The sequence below is a fragment of the Misgurnus anguillicaudatus genome, chromosome 11, assembly GCF_027580225.2.
Source record: "Misgurnus anguillicaudatus chromosome 11, ASM2758022v2, whole genome shotgun sequence".
Classification (NCBI taxonomy): Eukaryota; Metazoa; Chordata; class Actinopteri; order Cypriniformes; family Cobitidae; genus Misgurnus; species Misgurnus anguillicaudatus.
In genome coordinates this window covers 5,398,030-5,413,092 of record NC_073347.2, presented here as the reverse complement: position 1 = coordinate 5,413,092, position 15,063 = coordinate 5,398,030, and the positions used below count along the sequence as shown (strand labels likewise).

Sequence of the window (15,063 nt, the reverse complement as noted above, 5' to 3'; positions counted from 1 at the left end):
TACAACCGAGGTATGCAGCAAAGCATTTGTGAAGCCACAACACACACAACCTTGAGGCGGATGGGCTACAACAGCAGAAGACCCCACCGGGTACCACTCATCTCCACTACAAATAGAAAAAAGAAGCTAGAATTTACACGAGCTCACCAAAATTGGACAGTTGAAGACTGGAGTCTCAATTTTTGTTAAGACATTCAGATGGTAGAGTCAGAATTTGGCGTAAACAGAATGAGAACATGGATCCATCATGCCTTGTTAACACTGTGCAGGCTGCTGGTGGTGGTGGTGTAATGGTGTGAGGGATGTTTTCTTGGCACACTTTAGGCCCCTTAGTGCCAATTGGGCATCGTTTAAATGGCACGGCCTACCCGAGCATTGTTTCTGACCATGTCCATCTCTTTATGACCACCATGTACTCATCCTCTGATGGCTACTTCCAGCAGGATAATGCACCATGTCACAAAGCTCGAATCATTTCAAATTGGTTTCTTGAACATGACAATGAGTTCACTGTACTAAAATGCCCCCCACAGTCACCAGATCTCAACCCAATAGAGCATCTTTGGGATGTGGTGAAACGGGAGCTTCGTGCCCTGGATGTGCATCCCACAAATCTCCATCAACCGCAAGATGCTATCATATCAATATGGGCTGACATTTCTAAAGAATGCTTTCAGCACCTTGTTGAATCAATGCCATGTAGAATTAAGGCGGTTCTGAAGGCGAAAGGGGGTCAAACACAGTGATAGTATGGTGTTCCTAATAATCCTTTAGGTGAGTGTATATTGCAAATCAGTGTCATCATTTTTTTTATCCTTTAATTAAGAGTTTCATGTCTCTATTAGACTTTATTTTAATACAACTGTGGCACTCACAATCTGCCAAGAGCGGCTTTACTGGACTGTGTCCTTAATGAAACGCTATTGGTTATTTTATAAAAGGGGGAGGGTCTTCTCAATGGTTCCATTCTGACTTCCATTACAATTAAGTGTCACCACATCAAATACTGTGCAGAGAGATGATTGTTTACATCATGTTTCCTCTTCAGAGTTTTAGTTTTTCCAATTGGAAAATAAGTGTGTGCACTTTAACAATCAGAAAACAATCAGAGCTTATCATCAACATAAATCACAATCCACTTTGATCTAGTTTTGTTGCCAAGCCCTAATCTTTAATCCCTTTGATTGTCTTATCCAGATCAATTTTTGTTTGTACACCATGCTGGCAGTGGTGAAGCGTGCTCGATGGCCTTCTGATCCTGAAGTGGCAAAAATGGGCGGCTTTGTGGTAGGTTACACTACTGAAGGGGTCCCTATCTACAGAAACCCCTGTGCTGAACCCCTGTGTGCCCTGCTGCCAAACCTTCTGGCCCTTATCAGGTAAATCTATTTGCTTTTTACTAGGGGTGTAACGATTCATCGTGCAAATGCACGTTTTCTCAATGAATGAATTTGAATGAATTACGGTGAAATCCCGGCACATCCGAACGCCAGAGGGCGCTCCCGTGCCGAAACTCCCTTTGTGCCACACAAGAAGTAGCATTACAAACGCTATTCCAGGAAATGTCTACACATGAATATTTATACGCTGTTCTTCAAATTGTTTCAGGTATTTTCATGATAATAAAGAATATTTTGAATGATTTTGTTTAAGGAGTGTTGCTTTTTTAAATGCACGTTATAAACGACTCCGATTCATAATGATTTTAGATTGATAAGGACTTCCTACTGACCAAATGCCGTAATACAGGCACAAGCTGTGCATAAAACAAAGAATCGCAGCCTTGCGATTCAGAATCAGCATTTTTAATGAGGACCGCGATTGAATCGTGAGTGAATCGTTACATCCCTACTTTTTACTACAGCATTTCTACATTGACCGCAACGCTATAAACTACATTCTAGATGCTATCGTCTCTAAATCGCTCTAAATTTAAAAATAAATTCACACTGATCGTCCGGCCAGAGACTGGAATTAGCCGATTTTATGCATTATGATTCTGAGCCGGCCTTTTTGTTGTCAGTGGCGCAAGCATTAACGTCACAGCCACACACACGCTCACAGTGAAGGCAGCACCAGACCCGTTATCCAACAGCAACAATAACTTAATAACGAAACGTGATCAATTTGACGTAAAGGCCGCGGTCCGAACCGTCCGCACATTTTACCGGTTCACCCACCTGTGTGCAGGACTCAGCCATTCTCCAGACAGAGGCTTCAGAAATAGGATAAACTTCCTCAGCCTAAATACACAGTACCGATTAGGTATTAAACTCATTTAGTTGTCCGTCAGCATTTTTTTTTTTTACAAAAGTGTCACTGTGTAAATCTGTGTATGTGGAAATGTTTCGAATATATTAACATTCTTTATCTTTTCAGGATTCAAAACAGCTTGTTCTTGCCAGAGAACCTTGCCCGGCTCAGTAAAACCTTTATTAAGGCCTATGATATCATGGATGTGGAGAAGAATTTTGTTTTAGGTGGGTTGCGTGAAGATTTAGTATGTGCTTTTTACTATTGGTGTTTGCGAAATCCATCATTTGGGTTTTTTTATCTTTTATTTCCAACAGGAATTCATCAATCCGTTCTAGATTCTGGCGATGTGCCAGTGTATAAAACCATTGTTGAACGCATGCAGGGCTTTTTCTCCTCCCTCTACGATAACTGTTAGCACACTTGATGGTTTTTATTTTCACTGTTAGGGAAATTTTTGTTTTGTTTTATTATGTTCACTTTTTTCTGAATAAATTCTTAGTCTTTGTCTAGCACATCTGCCCGTCCTCTTATTAATTCATAAATTATTTGTTGTTGTTTTAGTTACCATATTCTTGGAAATGCAGGTCTTTGCTTGGAAAAAGAATTTTATGGAATGGAGGGTTTGGCAGAACAGATTGTCGCCTCTGCTTTTATACATCTGGACAGCCTTCCAGACCATCGGCTTCGTCCCCTAGTCCATATCCTTTCTATAGCTTTGAAATGATTAATGTAGTTCAAGTAAATCAGTCATTGTCATGGCCGTAGCCAGCTATGAGGTCACAGAGGTCCGGACCTCGGTAATGTTTTTATATTAAAAAAATGTGAGGTTCTCTGAATGACTAATTAGTTTTTCAAAACGAATCCGCATATATAATTAAAAATTACGAAGATTTAAGCTGCGACGGTGCGGATACAGAATTTGCAGTGTTGCCAGATCCTATTGTTAAAAATCCTTTTTAGACGTTGTGTTTTAGCAATTAATGTGACACTTTGACATTATCTATAAAGTGATTGTTAGGTGTAGGTTAGTATTAGAGTTTTCTCTGATTTATTTCTGAAATACAAGGTTTGGAAGAACTCTGTTTTTTAAGGCCAATTATTTTTGCTTGTTTTTCATATTAATATCTGGCAACATGGAAACTGAAAGTTATCAAATAAGAGGCATCATTCAGCGCGAGCAGGTTATTGCTGATACTACATTCGGTAAAATAAAAGCAGTAATCATCATAATTGTGTCTGTAAGAGTATCAACTATCGAAAAACAGAAAATAACTAAAGAAGAATTGGGTTTAAATAAAATATGCCAAATATGTTAAAACATGTAGCGTAAAACGGTAAAGCTAATCTCAACAAAACATAAGCATTAAGAATTCTGTTCTTTCATTTAATTTAGAAGTCAACCTTTAACAAAGTCATGCTGAAAACAAAAAGAGCACTAAACAAGTTCTTGTTTAAAACCTTGTAACGTTTTTGATATATATAATATTGCTTATTAAAATGATTACAAAAATAAACATTGTTGCATGAAGAAGTAATAAAAAATCCAGCAGTCCCAGTCCATCCCCCAAAACAGAGAGAGTGTACCCAAAGTGTAAAAAGGTTAAGACAGAATATTTTAGGTAAAAATAAAGTATGCTTCAATTTACTTAAACCACTTAAATACTAACAAGTACATTTGTAAGTTATGTAAAGTTATGCTACAAATATACTTATTAAAAGTAAATTTCTACTTGAGCAGTACTTCAGTTTACCTGAAAAAGTAAGAATACCAGTACCAACTAGATTTTATTGAAATGAATGATGTCTCAAAATAACACTTATGACAGTTTTATGAATGGCGTGCAAAAGGGTCAAATATGTTGTTTGCCTTAACCAAATATCTTTTACGTGTGTTTATGAAGCAATTGGTTATATCTTGTCCCCCTGAGTACTATGACAGCCTCCTCTGTTTACTGTTGGGCCCTTTGTTTCATCATCTACTGCAGGTAAACTTCATCATACACATGCTTATCTATAAGTACTTTACATGCAACTGTGACTACATATCCATAGTCTTTGAGTTATACCCGTGGAATGGTAAAGCCGCCAGCTTTTTGACACACATGCTGGTGGTTTATGAACATCAAGATTGAGTCAAAATAATGTTCTTCATTAATGTAAGTCTGTCTAGGGTCTGAGCACCAGTGGTGTGAGCACCCTATTGTATTTGCTCTGATGAGGCAAAATGATGACCCCTAGGGGTCGATAACGCCTTGCTGTATTTCTTGGCAGAGCTAAAGATACTCAATACTACATCAATTTTGGACATACAGATATAAGTTTATTTTTGTGTCCACTCACAATAAAACCAAAATGTGCTTTTTGCAAAATTAAGAAAACAAACAGGATGTACGTTCTGCTTGTGCTCTCTCACTGTATGTTCACATTGGCGTCATTGCATATACAATAGAAAAACAAATATGTGCAAAAGCATTTTTTTATTTTATGATTGACGGAGACTCGGATGCGTCTATGAATGAGTCCCACATTATTTTTGTGTGACTAATTTGGCATATTGAGGTCCAGCAGTGCTCAATGAAACTATTAAAGGAGCATTTCACCCATAGAAACATTAATCTTTATTAAAAGTGCGTCATGTTTGTAGTCAAAATGTAACATACATTTCGAATTTGGTGCCTGTTTGACAGAGAAAAAGAGTGTTTGTAGTCTCACCCCCTCAACAAAGATATAGCACTTCATTCTTTCAATGATGCAAAATGATGATTTTTACATCATTGAAAGAAGGAAGTGCAACACTGAAATCTGTATTTCTCCTGTCTCAGTGGCAACTTTGAAAATTATGCACGACCATTCAAATCATGACTGGGGTTCTGACTATACAAAGATTAATGCAAATGGGTGAAGTGTCCCTTTAAAAACTATTTAAAGGTATAATAGTTGAAATAAGAAAATTAAGAATTTCTTTACTTAATGGATGTTGATATCAAAAAGTTAGTTAGATATCTACAACAAATTTAGGAAAAAGCATACAGTAAGTTTTACTGTTTACAAAAGCTCAAGCTCAACTAGTAGTATGGTAAAGATGCTGAAAGAAATGTTTATCCTTAAAGGTGCTTTGTGTATATGAATATATAGTTATGTATATTGCATTTCTGTCAAGAGATCCAAAAGTTACACCGTGCACTCTTACTCTTGTAAACAAGTGTGACAGCTTTTCTCAATTCCAGTCCCCCTTTCATCTCCCCATATAAAACACCTGATTCAACTTGGTTGTTAGTTAAAGGAATAGTCTACTCATTTTCAATATTAAACTATGTTATTACCTTAACTAAGAATTGTTGATACATCCCTCTATCATCTGTGTGCGTGCACGTAAGCGCTGGAGCGCGTTGCGACGCTTCGAAAGCATGTGGCTTGGGCCTGTTCATTCAATGGTACCATTTGGAGATAAAGTTTAGAAGTGACCAAACACATCAACGTTTTTCCTATTTAAGACGAGTAGTTATACGAGCAAGTTTGGTGGTACAAAATAAAACGTAGCGCTTTTCTAAGCGGATTTGAAGGAGGAACTGTATTTTGTGGCGTAATGGCACTTTTGGGAGTACTTTGACTCGGCGCAGTAACACCCTCCCTCTCCCATTATGAGAGTGAGAAGGGGAGCGGACTTTTCAGGCGAGTCGAAGTACTCCCATAAGTGCTATTACGCCATAAAATATAGTTCCTCTTTTAGATTCGCTTAGAAAAGCGCTACGTTTTATTTTGTACCACCAAACTTGCTCGTATAACTACTCGTCTTAAAAAGGAAAAACGTTGATGTGTTTGGTCACTTCTAACTTTATCTCTAAATGGCAGCATTGAATGAATGGGGCTAAGCTAAATGCTATCGAATGCTATCCAGCGCTTACGTGCACGCACACAGATGATAGAGGGATGTATCAACAATTCTTAGTTAAGGTAATAACATATTTTAATAATGAAAATGAGTAGACTATTACTTTAAGTTCATTAGGGAGCCACCTAGAAACAGGCCAATTGGCGACGTGTGACGTCACTACCACAAAATTGATTGGAAAGGTAGATGCCTCCGTGTGCATTCAATTTGAATGACTGTAGTATCACGTGTTGCATGATGTCAAGCAAGCATTTTACGAAAGGGGTCTGATGGGTTGAAATAGCATTTTTTTTATATGTAGACATCTAAAATATTCTGGGAGGGGGGCGTAAGGAATTAAGAAACACTGCTTCAAAAGTGTTGTCACACATTTTATTTAATGCATGTTATTATTCAGCTAAAAGCATTATTGCCTGTAATATAGGGTTTTTCTAATGTTTTCTTAATAGAGGCTGAACTGTCGGTGGCAGCTCATCAACCAACGGACCAGTAATCTGTGGTAAGATATAACAAAATTAAATGCACATTATAATATTTTTTTATATAATATATTTTATTATAGATGAACCTGGTTCCTAGTCATGTGAATGCACTAAAATATATACCTGCATTTATTCTTATTTTTTAAAGTCCACATTTTATTAATGTTTATAATTATAGTGAGGTTATCAGAATTACATTTGTGCACGTTTTAGGACACAATTTCACTGGAATGATAAAATATATGGCTTTATTTAAAATAATTTAACACTGTACAAAATTAAATTTCCTGACCTAAACATAGTTGGCGCCTTTATGCCACAATTCAAAAAAGTGTTATAGTGGTTTTCTTTTTGCATTAGAAAAATGCCTCAGGAAATTACCAAAATGCTCCAGATTTATTTCAATATTTCTAGTATATGCATTGCCCATTATAGGTTACCTTTACCTTTTTTTTGTATTTAAAACAAAGATTTGAGTGACCAGGGAGCTGTCTGTAAATGCAAATAGGTATAAGTTTTGAAAATGAAATTAAAATGCAAATCTTTTATTGTAAACCTCAGTCCAGTCTGCGAATCTGAATATTACTCACAAATCCTAAATCAAATTAACATTCACAATGAGAAATATCTGTCAGTTAGAACTCATCTTTAAGCATCATAATAGCAAATATGAAAGTTTTACCTGTCACAGTCATTTCTTCGTCATAGTTTAAAACAGCTTGAATGTAACTCTACACCCTTGCATCATTTAGTTTACAAGGTCTATGAATATGCAAATTAGTCCCCACCTCTACTCAATCGCACTGCTCGGAGCATAGATATGAATATGCAAATTAAAGTGATGAAAAGTAAGTTATTGTTAAATGACGTGTCTTGTCAGTGATGAAGATGTGGGTGATTCTTATGAGGAGAATGTGGTGACTCAGGAAATGGTGGAGGAGCAGATTTTGCGGTTGGTCACACGAGAAGTCATGGACCTTTTAAGTAAGTTTCCCTTCTTATGCACGTGTGTTAAAGGGGCAGGGGTAAATAAGGAGTTTTCTACGTTTTGATTGTGTTTATGGGGTACACTTTACAGTCTGGGCATTTTGTGTTATTTTAGCTGTTTACCAAAATTTATTCCAATTACATTCATATAATGAATATTGGTTAACATATTCACATCCAAATTGGACAAAGGGTTTATGAATTACAGTTGTTTAATATGTGGCTCCCTCTTTTAAAGAGGTCAAAAGTAATGGGAGAGTTAACTTAAAAGCTATTTTATGAACGGGTGGGTGATTCTCACGAAAACTTGGTTTTAAAAATGTCAAGCATGAAAATGTAAAAATTGCTTAAATTTACTTTTTTCCCACCAGACATTGAAAAACAAAGTCTGGAGTAAATGGGAACATTAATTTAAAAACTTTTACTTATCATTTAACACTTTTTGTAACATAATTTAAAAAATTAGTCCTAAAATCTCATCTCATTACCGCAACAGTCAGAAAACATCAACACTGACATATTTTCAAAATGACATGACAAACCTGAAAGAATATAATTTGGAGATTCTGCACATGCATTTAAAATCAAAGTATTATGCTTCTATTAATTAAACTAACATTTAATAAGCATCTGTTGCGGTAATGATAATCAAAATGTCGTGTAAGCATTCTGACAAGATTAACTGTAAAAAAAATGATCTTACCTGGTAGCCATCTTGAAGTAACTGGTCCATGTGCTTGGTCACTCAAAATCAAACTTTATTAAAATTCTGTATGTGTACTTAAACTGTTCTCAAAAAGTGTTGCGGAGGATGAGAACATCAGGCATGGACGCATCATTTTCCTAATTTTTCTTCATTATTATTATACATGAATATTCAGTAAATATTTTTTCTGTCATCTAAAGTAGTCTAGCAAAACATCCATTTATTTTTTTTCTTAATATTTTTGTGTTAATTTGATTAAATAACAACATAACGCATGTTCAAACACAGTCGGACACATTGCGGTAATGAGAGTTTCAGCAGAAAATGAGATAAAATGTACAATTATAAATTCTTATGTTGAAATCACACATTGTGCAAGGTAGAACACAGTATTGTGTTAATTCTGATGCTTTTTAATGTTACTATATTACACATTTTAAAGCTAAAATCATTAGTGCCGTGGTGTTTCAGTGGTTTCGTGAGAATCACCCGGGTATTGTCTATTTGTTAAATAATTTCCTCATAAATAAAAGAGGTCTGGAGTTGATTTTAAGTGTTGCAAAAAAGTCCCTCTGTTTCAATTCTAATGAAGGGCACTGTATATTTTGTTGTCATCCTCATAAAAACAGGCTGTTTAGTTCCTGGGTCTATGAAGCCCCTCCCTCACAAATACTCAATATGCTCAGATTGGTTAGCTGCCCAAAAAAAGCTGTTATGCCAGGTACCAGTATTCCTGTTAAAATAAAATTGTTACCTTCTTACCAGGTGCGACTTGCATTTCAAGAAAGTTTCCAGACTCGTTTGGGAGAAAAGAGGATCTTGATGGTGAGTTTATGATCGATTTCTAAGGAACAAATAATCTGAGTAATTTCTCATCTCACCCCCCTCATATTGTTGTTTTTTCTGGGAAACCTCATCCCGCTATACTTAAATTATTAGCTAAATATGAATGAAGTGAAAATATTGGCCTGTAATTATAGTGCAAAGTGAAATTAACTTTTAACCAAACTATTTAACCATTTTAGTGTCTTTCCTCCCAAAAAATTAAATGACCACAATGGCTGAATGCTTTTTCTTTTAAGGTGCATTTATGGCAACACCGGGATGCAAATACATCTTGCCAGGTTTACAGTGCAGAATTTAAAAAAAAAACATTTTTATAGTCAACGCAATATGTAACTGAGAAAATTCAATTAAATGGGGCTTTTCCTTAAAAATTCTAAGCAATATATGACATAAATGAAAACCAGATAGTTGCCCTACTGAAAAACGAGTTTGCAAGATATTGGTGCGAAATTTTTTTATTGACAGACGATGGTTTCAGAAACCAAACAGCTCCTTAAAGCTGGCTGCACAGATGGTCAGTTAGGATGAAGGAAGTGCGCTTACACTGTGCTCTCAAAGGATGAAACATCACTTAAGAAACCATAAGTGGCCGATCACAATGAACAAAGTGGTTAAAAATGTGAGGCACACCATACTGCTGTGTTTTTTTTTTTTTGTTGTTGTTGTTTTTGCTAGGCAACCACCAGATCAGCAGTCCTGTCAGTCAAGGATTAAAGCATGAGCGCTCTTGAAACTTTATTTTACTGTTACTGCTTTTACACACATTTATTTCTACTTTAGGGGTTCAGAGGGCTTGTGCAAAAACAAAAATGTGAGTTGCTGGGGGGGGGGCACAGACAGTGTGCAAAATGCTCATTGCCCATAGAAAACAATAAAAAAGTGCCTCTGATCGGGACCGAAGGCTTTCAATAGATAGTTACCCTAGAATGCTAAAGAATTCACTTAAGTTATGTTATGCATTGCAACAAAGCTCTTAGTACCCACATTACCTCAAAAAACGGGTGCCATAACAGATCCCTTAAGTCAAATGCAATGGCTGATTTTTTTTTTTAAAGAAGTACCGAGGTGCATTTCTAACATCTAAATAATCCATTGGAGAAAAGTGATGCACAGTTATTAGGAGAATGTTGATTTTATATGAATTTTAAGTGAATGCTTTAGTGTTTTAATTGGATAAGAGTGCCACCTAGTGGATAATAGCGGAAATGGGGATTGCCGTAAAAACTTGTCATTGGCAGTGTTGGGATTAATGCATTACAAGTAACGTGCATTACGTAATATTACTTTTCTGAGGTAATGAGTAAAGTAACACATTACTTCATAAATAAACGCATTAATATTTGCGTTTTGTTAATGGAATGCAAGTTACTTTTCAGTTAAATTAATTCAATAAAAAAAATAATGTAATGAATTAAACTGAACATACTCGCATAGAATTACGCGCTCTATGCGTGCGCGCCTGAGCGGGAACAGTTTGAGTCAGAAACAGAGCTGGCAGGCCAGAGCAGTAAGAAAAAGTAACTTAAAAGTAACGCAAGTATTACTTTCCATGAAAAGTTACTAAGTAGTGCAGTTAAGAAGACAAAGGCCGTTTCTCAATATGCGATCTTGTCTGTACTTGTGTTCTTGTGGACTTGTGAAACGTCATCAGTCGCGGACCAAGTACTGTTCCAAATCAGAGTTCACATAAAATCCCCGGATGTGTTCTTGATCCGCCCATTTTATCAGGGATGCATCAGAGGAGACTTGTGTGGACTTATGACAGCAAAGTTTCCCATAATGCATTTCGCGTCAGGAGTTCGTTCTTCCGAGTCTGAATTGCAAGTTCGAACTACGAAGGACACAAGTCCGAGTTTGGCGTACTTGGTATTGAGAAGCGGCCAATGCTTGACTGACAACATACTGATCTAATGTGTAATGTACTGCACAATGTTTTTATATCGGTCCCGACTTCTAACGCAAACCCACAGTGTTTTGCGCGGACTTTCTTTAGACTTTAAAAAACCTAAAGTGGCTGCTCCCCACTTTTCTTTTTTTTTTTTTGTGATGATGTGAAACTTGCGCAAGCTTATTTAATTAATTAAATTGCATCTGCAAACATATTAGCCTGTTTTGTAACAACACAAGCAGCTGTACTCTAACATACTGTAATGTTTAAACGTGTCATTTCTCCCGCTTATAATCCGATCGACCAAAAGCGTCCTAATACTAGGAGGAAATGTTTGACTGCCGTCACCTGAACAAAAAACACTGACTAAAGTGAAGCACAGCCATACAATTATGAGCCTGCTATGTGGCCAATGCATGCTGTTTTGGCCTACTGTGATTTATGGGATGATATTGTCTGTTCAGGACAGGATGAAATGATGCTAATGGATTTCTCTCATGGGATTCCTGTGAATGCTGCTCAGCCACCAGATGAGCTCTCAGAATTGGGCAAGAGACTTCTTCAAAGTGAGGTAAGTTTTTCATTGTATGTGTAGGCTATATATTGCTTTTAAAACATCATCAGATGGGGTCTGATGATTTCAGAATCTACAACAATTTTTATGTTTTGTAAGCAGTTCTTTTTTTTTATGCTTTCAGGAGATTTATTTGACTCTCCTGACCATTTGTTTCAACTCCCTATCATGGAGGGACACTGTAAACTGCCAAAGGACTGCCAGTGTGCTGTGCTGGACTTTGCTAAGACAGGTGCCAGTATTCCTGTTAAATGCATGTGAATATGCCTCCATGTTTGTTGCTTTGGAAATGATATTAATTGGATTAATTGTTGAACAGGTTGTTGATGGTAACCTGCAGGCAGATGCTGTGAAGTGGCTCTACAGCAGTGTACTAAAAGGTCTGCAGATGCACGGACAGCATGAAGGCTGCAATGCTGCTCTAACTCAGCTGGCATTGCTCATCTATGAGACTCTGGTGCGTTATGCCATCATGTTTTTCAAAAGCACAATTATTAAATGGTTAATTCTGATCCTTGAGTGGTTCGAAGCCGTTGTTAATTACCCAAATGAACCCCACTTCTGCCCTAATTACATCAGTGTTAACAACGCACCTTAAAGGGGACATTCCATGAAAATCAGACTTTTTCCATGTTTAAGTGCTATAATCAGGTCCCCAGTGCTTCTACCAACCCAGAAAACATGAAAAATAGCAACCCTGTAACTTTGTTTTGGTTAGGCTCTCTCTGCAAGCATGTGAATAAATAGGTCATGCGGATTTCGCTCCCCGCATGACGTAGCTAAGGGATCTTTTTTATAATGATACCGCCCCTTCAACTGCGCTATCCAACCATGAACGGCCTCACGAGTGCGATAGACAGAGAGAAAGAATGACTGACAGCACGACGCGTTTGTATTCCATCAAACACAAACAGGAGCCTACAATCTTATAACTTGTAGTTTTAATAATCTTTCTAAAGATTGAATTAACGTTCTAAAGGATTAACGTTACCTTAGTGCAAGAGAGAGAGCGAGTGAGCGAACGAACAAGAGAGAGAGCAACGCGACGGTTCGCTTTCAAGTAAGTTATGTTGCTTAATATGTTTCTTTGAAGTTTATATAAATGAACACGAGGATTAATGCACTGCACGAGACAGAGTGAGTGAACAACGCGTATTCACTATCATACACAATAAGTAAATATGTTGTTTAATGTTTCTCTGAAATTTCAAATGAATGAGGAGTTACAAAATAGATGAGAGACTGACAGAAACGCGAATGTGTTCAATATGTGTACACAATAAACTTAAACATGTCATTTGATCTATTTTTCTAAAGTTTAAGCATTAAACGTGTTGTTTTATTACAGATCATTTAAATGTGCTCGTGTGGTTTGGTCAAAAAGTAAACTTCTGAGTGTTTGTGGAAGTGTAATTAATTGTAACATGCTGAAAATCATTGTGCCTGTTTAAAAGCAGCATGAGACCTAAAAGTCTTTATTTTTATTCCACAATGTTCCCCATCTGCTGAAAAACATGTATTTAGTATGCATAAAACAGATAATTGACTTTTTAAACATGTTCAAATATATAATGCTTAACATCGCTCACTAACTTCTTTCGTGAGAGAATCTCCCTCGATGCTCTGTCTACAGCGCCAGCGCTTGAGACTCCGCCCACCTGAGCAGCTCGTTTGGATTTAAAGGGATACACACAAAACGGTGCATTTTTGCTCAGCCCCATAAAGTGCCTATTTTAACATGGCACAATAAATTACCTATATGGTATTTTGAGCTAAAACTTCACATATGTACTCAAGGGACATCAAAGATTTATTTAATATCTTAAAAACGTCTTCTGGAATGTCCCCTTTAAGGGGCCGTTCTGCTATTTATGACTGGATGTAACTTTTGATACTTTGCAGTAAAGGTGGCTCTCCTATTGACCTATCAGTGTGGCTCTCATTAAAAAAAATAGTGAAGACCACTGACTTAATGTTCACATTATTTCCCGTATTTAACTCTTTCACTGCCATTGACGAGTTATCTCGTCAATTAGGAGAAAAACTTTTCCCTGCCTATGAAACTATACGGTAATTTGTAATTCCTCTATTGTCCACTAGGTATTGTCTTGCCCAATTTATAAAAAAACTGAAGCATCAACTAATTCAAGAACTTTGTAAAATCCGTGTATGTTTTGATCATCGTTCTGAATCTGATCTCTAACAAAAAGTCCTTTACAAAAATGCAATTATTTCAACTTTTTGCTCAAAATTATATATATATATATATAGAAACCTACCAATATTTGAGAGGTTATAAAAAGAGAACAAATGAAGAAAGGATGAAAATATCTGTTTTGTTTGTTAGAAAGCAGATTGTCTCTTTTATGTTTCTCATATGCCAATTTTTTGAGGTGTGAACCTGCTGGGAGACCTATATGTTAATTTTTAGACATTCTGTATTGCTGGACAGCAGGTCTGAAATAATCCACAACAACATCCTCTTGTATATTCATTATTTAAGTCTTAAAGTTGTAAAGTGCAGAGCCCCTCTGCCTTTGAAGATTTCCACCTGACTGGGGCCTGCCCACGGAGAGACAGCGCTTACAGATTCCAGCTGCGGTCATTGCGAGCGTCTTTCTCTCATTGTGCTGCATCCTGGAAACACCGCTTTCTGCGGCACCACCTCTCATGCTCCCCGCCGGTCCCTCTCATGTCGAGACTAAAGCAGCTGCAGAGCTGTGAGCCTGAACAGGCTGATGTTGGACCCCGCCACCTACCTGAAGTGAGTTTGAGGAGGAAACAAGAGTCCGCTTTGGCTAGACCGCCCTTTAAAATCCAGTGTGACCAGAGCACGTGGTCATGGTCAGGCATGTGGCAATTTCGTCCAAAGCGGGTTTGCTCGTTCCCCTCAAATGATTTCAGAGAATGTTGGGTCTAATTCTGGCCACATCCCTGCTCATTCCGCTGTGTCTGCTTTTCATGAGACTGCTTCAATTTTGGCTGAAAGCGAGAGTCCAGCCCCAAGCACTGCAGTTGGGTCAGCTAATTCTCAAAATGACATGCAGCTTTATGTGCTGTCGATATGAGGGTCCCCTCACCTGTTCCACAGAGCTCGACTGTGCGCATGGGCCCACATGGCGCATTTATGCACAAAAGTGGTCAAAAGAGCCTTAGATCCTACAAACTGTGAAGTGGTGCACATTGTCTCCTTTCTACAGAAGCTGCTTGATGGCAGCTGCGAGCCCTCCAACCTTAAAGTTTATGTGCCGGCTATAGCAGCGAATCCATGGATTAAAGTTTTTCGTCAATTGCAAAATTATTACATTTACTTTTCATAAAGATGAGGTGTATTCACCTTTTTCAAGTTGGATGTGATCAAAGCCTGGAGTGGAGCCAAATCACGTTCCTCTCTCCACTGTAAGGTTTCTGTAATCACTAGGCACCGGATCC

At 37.4% G+C, this 15,063-nt stretch overlaps 1 protein-coding gene across 2 annotated transcripts in view; it reads left to right on the top strand.

Annotated features, from left to right (window-relative positions):
- The window catches only part of xpo5 (exportin 5), a 39,682-nt gene that overhangs the window by 19,641 nt on the left and 4,978 nt on the right, over positions 1-15,063 (top strand). For both annotated transcript variants that reach the window (XM_073872911.1, XM_073872910.1), the window contains 11 exons: positions 1,198-1,379; positions 2,380-2,480; positions 2,571-2,670; positions 2,821-2,954; positions 4,144-4,241; positions 6,598-6,647; positions 7,511-7,614; positions 9,089-9,148; positions 11,522-11,628; positions 11,756-11,863; positions 11,951-12,088. In XM_073872911.1, coding sequence (XP_073729012.1) covers positions 1,198-1,379; positions 2,380-2,480; positions 2,571-2,670; positions 2,821-2,954; positions 4,144-4,241; positions 6,598-6,647; positions 7,511-7,614; positions 9,089-9,148; positions 11,522-11,628; positions 11,756-11,863; positions 11,951-12,088 — 1,182 coding nt within the window. The remainder of the gene's footprint in view (positions 1-1,197; positions 1,380-2,379; positions 2,481-2,570; positions 2,671-2,820; positions 2,955-4,143; positions 4,242-6,597; positions 6,648-7,510; positions 7,615-9,088; positions 9,149-11,521; positions 11,629-11,755; positions 11,864-11,950; positions 12,089-15,063) is intronic.